The sequence below is a fragment of the Elephas maximus genome, chromosome 16 (genome assembly GCF_024166365.1).
Source record: "Elephas maximus indicus isolate mEleMax1 chromosome 16, mEleMax1 primary haplotype, whole genome shotgun sequence".
NCBI lineage: Eukaryota > Metazoa > Chordata > Mammalia > Proboscidea > Elephantidae > Elephas > Elephas maximus.
This window is the reverse complement of record NC_064834.1, coordinates 74887998-74892668: the sequence shown is the minus strand read 5'-3', so window position 1 is coordinate 74892668 and position 4671 is coordinate 74887998. Positions and strand designations below refer to the sequence as shown.

Sequence of the window (4671 nt, the reverse complement as noted above, 5' to 3'; positions counted from 1 at the left end):
GCCCCGCGGAGGGCACGGCCTTCCGGCAGGCCCCGCCCCTTTGCATCCTGGGAAATGGAGTCCGCGGAGGGGGTGTCCAGGCCGAGCGCCAGGGCTCAGGGCTTGAGAAATGCAGATTACGTGATGGGAAACCGCCCGGCACCGTGGGCTTCGCAGGAGTCTCGCGCCCAGCGCACAGTCCTTCTGTATGGCCTGGGATGACTCCCTGTATAGTTTTTTCTTTTTGCAAATGAAACCTCAACTCTGGTAGGAAGGAGACGAGTCAGGCAACTGTAGCGTTTATGGATTTGAACATAGGAGCAGCAGGATATGATTCAGATTTTAAGATGACTACTCCGGCTGCAATGTTGAGAATCTAGTGTGGGGGAAGTGGCGAGGAGGAGGGGGAGGTTATTATAGTTATTATAATAACCCAGACTGAGGACGATGGTGGTTTTGGAAGTGGTTAGAGTGTAATGGTTGGCAGTGGAGGTGTAAAAAGCGATTGGATTCTGGGTGCCAAAGAACATAATGAGAAAGTGAAAATAAACTATAACGGGAAAAGAAATCCAGGGAAGGAACTAACAGTACTAATTATTCTTCAATTTGCTTAATCTTTTCACCTCCAAAGCTGGGTTGCTGATTTTCCACAAAGCTCCTTAAGGAACTTGCCCAAAAAGTCATACCTCCTGTGGGACTAAGTTATGATTCAAACTCAAGTCGGCCTGACTCTGTAGTCCACGATCAGGCAGGAAAATGCAAAGGAAAGAGTGAGTGGTGTTGGCACTGGAGTGGAGGAAAATCTGCTGAGTTCAGGCCCCTCTGGAGGAAGGAAGACAGGGAAGCTGGGCACAGCTGGGCCTCCAAAGGGGCCTGGTGCTGAGTGGCCCCAGAAAAGTAGAGCAGTGGTGATAGGCCCCTGAGACTCAGAAAACAAAAAAAAAACACCAAACCTGTTGCCGTCCAGTCAGACTCATAGCAACCTACAGGACCAGTAGAACTGTCCCACAGGGTTTCCAAGAAGCAGGTGGTGGATTTGAACTGCTAACCCTTTGATTGGTAGCCAAAGCTATTACCACCACACCACCAGGGCTCCAGGGAATTCTAACTGACTGGATCTGTGCAGGAGGGTGAAGGAAGGGTGAGGATGATGCTCTGGTTTGGGTGACAGTGTAGACAGTCAGGGACCATGTAGACAAGAAACAACTGAGCTGAGAACACAGGGAAGAGAACTTTGGAGGCTTGGGGGCAGGAGGAAAGCAGCGCAAGTGAGTTTGGCTTTGAAAAGTTGAGTTTAATGTGACAAAGGACAGGCAGGGCGATGCAGTAAAAATCTGGGGGGGGTGGGTCTGAGGGAAGAGGTTGGAACTGGAAGTCATAATAATAGCTAAAATTTGTTGAGTACTGATTCTATGTCAGGCTGTGTTCTAAGCTCTTTAAATGTACAATTTATTAACTTGTTCAATCTTCCTAACAATCCTTTGAAGTAGACCCACTTTAAACTCCATTTCATAGTGGAAGCAACTGAGCTAACATTTTTGAGCATTTACCATGTGCAAGCGCATAGAACATTATAGGGGTTATCTCACTTAATCTCTACAGCTGCCCCATGTGACAGGTGCTATTATTATCCTTGCTATACAGATGGACATCTGAGGTCCTGAGAAATCACACATGGCAAGGCCAGGGCCCAGAACCAGACAGCCCAGCTCCAAGGTGGGAGCTTAGCTCCCTTCTTTATTGGCTCACTTAAAAGCAAGTGGTGTTGGGAAAACAAGGAGGGCTTTCAAGAAGGTTGTGATCACGGTGTTGACTGCTGCAGAATGTCAAGTACTTGACTCTTGGGTTTGCCAATTGAGAAGTGTGTGGGAACTCTTAGATGGCATTTTCAGAGGAGCTGTAGGTGAGCGGGGCACCAGGTTGCAGGGAAGTGAAGAGCTAGAGGGAGACAGGGGGCCCAGACTGCTCAAAGTCTTCCTGCCTTTCTTCTGGGTACGCAGTGGGAGGGACTGTGTTCGTTGGCACATTCCTGCTTCTCCTGAGTGATGAGCAGCTCTGCTCAGACTGAGCTTCCTCACCCTCCACCCTCCACCCTACCAAGAAACCAGTTGCCCTGGGTGGTTACAGGTAGTACCTCACACAGCCTTCAGAACTAAACAGCCAGATTAATCCTGCCTGGAGCCAGAAATGGAGTTCTGTGTAAACCGTGGATTTTTCCAGGGCTCCTTACTAACACTTGTTTATAGCTTTCATCATACACAGCAAAAACATCTTAAGTGTTGGCAAGATACCAGGTTGAAAAGGCCTTATCTTTCATGATGTCTCTTAATTAGAACTTGAGTCACACTCAAGCTGACTTTCTCTGGCATCTAGAGTCCAGAGAAGATCAAAACGATCATTTGCCTGGGATAGCAGTAACTGGCCATGGCATCAGATGGGTTTAGGATACTGTAATAAGGTTACTTATGCACCTCCTTAAGTTCTTTAATCACTGCAAACATGAATTCACCTATCACCAGTGGTTGCCTGAAGATGAACATCGTGTAGAGGAGGAGAGGCACATGCCGTCCTAATCACGATTTCTGTGAGCCCCCTTGGCAGCAGTTGATGCTGTCTATCTCTAGGGACTTGTTATTAGGCTTCTGTCTGCAGAGTCAACAGAAACTGTAGCCTAGGAAACAACTCATTTTGTTTGGAAGGCAGCCTTGCTAGGGGCCTTTGAGATCCTAGGACATTGGACCACCAGTATTTGATTGTTGCTACAGAAAAAAAAAGCCCTAAGCTTTGGGCTCCTAGAGTCCTTGCATTGCAGTGCAGGAATAGGGTGGCTTAGAGTAGGAACCGACTCGACGTCACATAACAACAACAAGACCAGGGGTTGGACGTTGGGGTGGATGCGATCCCTTCCACTGGTTGGGAGAGATCTTCTACCGTATTCTATGTGGGGCCCCATACAGCGGGGAAAACGGAAGTACAAGGAGGTTAAGTCAGACAAGGCGGACCCGCCTGGCCAGGGGCAGAGCTGAGACCAGAATCCAGACATTTGTACTCCCACTACAGTGCTCTTTCTTCCACGGATTCCCGTGATGGGCCAGTAGGATATTTATTTCCCAGGACATAAGTCCCCATGTCCATCAGTGACGTCAGGTCAGAAGAGGCCATATGCTAGCCACAAAAGAAGTTAGCTATCCAGCCTGCAAAAGGCAAAGGACAAGGGCGGGCTGTCCCTTCCTCCCTCTTCCCAAATCTACCTGCGATTTGGGGGGATGAGGTGATGTGTGCGTTTGGCGTGGGCAATGTAGGCTTTAGGTATTTGGTGCGGTTTCTCCATCGCCAGTTTCTCCAGAAAGCAATACCTTGAATGGCCCCTACAAGCAGCAGCCACCAAATATAGTCGCCTTTAGGCGGCACCTCGACGAGGGATGGAGGAGCCCGGGGAAGGAGTGGGAGGCTTTGCCCGGCCCACCGCTGCTGGAAGACCCTCGAGTCATGACGCCAGCCCACCCCCGCGAGCTGCCGGAGGACCCGCGACCCCGCGACCTCGGCGCCGGGCTGGAGCAGTAGAGAGGGCGGCCTCCCGCCGCCTAGAGGCGCCCTCCCGCTCGGCGTCCGCTCTGCTCGCGCCGCGTCTCTGTGGAGGCCCCAACGGCTGTCCCCGGCGCCAGGGAGATGAGCGTGGGCTCTGATGGCGGCGGTGGCGCTGCGGCTGCTGCGCGGTCCCGAGAGGGCAGTCCCGGGAAGGACGGCTTCGCACCGTCGGCGCTGGGGACTCGAGAGCAGTGAGTGGGGCACAGGGCAGGGAGGGTGGCATGGGGACCCGGGGCTCCGGGGCCGAGGAGAGCCTGGGGGCCGCCGTGGGTGAGGCTGAGGGGGCTGTGAAGGGGCTGAAGCGCGAGGGGCCGGCTTGGGGTGCTTGTGAGGTGAGGCTGGGGCCCCGAAGCGCTTGGGGGCAGCTAACGAACAGGGCTGGTGGGCAAGGGTCAGAGGCCCCGGAGAGCTGCTGGCTGGGGGCTGAAAAGGCGTAGAGGCCAGTGTGGGGACTTGGGAGCTAGAAGGAGTGGAAGTGGGGGGCCGCTGCGGAGGGAGCAAGGTGATAGCGGGCACCCTTGGGTGAGAGAAAGTGATCTGACCTAACACAGACGCTCAACAATGCTCATTAATTCAGTAATGAATTAATACGTGCGTGAATGAACGGCTGTGGGTAACGGTAAAGGGAAGAGGCAACTTGGAGGGGTGGGAGGGAGCAGGGATTACAGAGAGATGAAGTAGGAAGAGAAGGCAAATGGTAATGAAAAGAAGAATTCTAAACGGGAGTAGGAAAATCTGAGTGCAGGGCTAGAAGGCAGGAAGAGGCAGAGACAAATAGCACTGGAGAGAGCCTGGAAGGTTTAAGACGTAAACCTTAAAACAACCTTTAAGCACATTCTGTCTTGGAAACCCTGGTGTCATAGTGGTTAAGAGCTACCGTAGCTAACAAAAAGGTTGGCAGTTCGAATCCACCAGGTGCTCCTTGGCAAACCCTATGGGGCAGCTCTACTCTGTCCTGTAGTGTTGCTCTAAGTCCTCAGAGACTCAACGGCAGTGGGGGTGTCTTGGGCGAGTCCCATTGTGAGTGACCACTGTACTAGCAGAAAATCCTGTATCTGCTCACTTGAGACTTAAGTGTGCTGTAATGAGACTGTGCCTGTGCAG

At 52.1% G+C, this 4671-nt stretch overlaps 2 protein-coding genes across 6 annotated transcripts in view; both read left to right on the top strand.

Moving 5' to 3' along the window:
• FAM53B (family with sequence similarity 53 member B) overlaps positions 1 to 4671 on the top strand; it is a 533156-nt gene that overhangs the window by 370833 nt on the left and 157652 nt on the right. The gene's annotated exons all lie outside the window — the stretch shown is intronic.
• The window catches only part of EEF1AKMT2 (EEF1A lysine methyltransferase 2), a 29337-nt gene continuing 28275 nt past the window's right edge, over positions 3610 to 4671 (top strand). For all 5 annotated transcript variants that reach the window (XM_049854804.1, XM_049854806.1, XM_049854805.1 and 2 more), the window contains exon 1: positions 3610 to 3758. In XM_049854804.1, the coding sequence (XP_049710761.1) occupies positions 3649 to 3758 (110 nt within the window). In that variant the 5' untranslated portion in view covers positions 3610 to 3648. The remainder of the gene's footprint in view (positions 3759 to 4671) is intronic.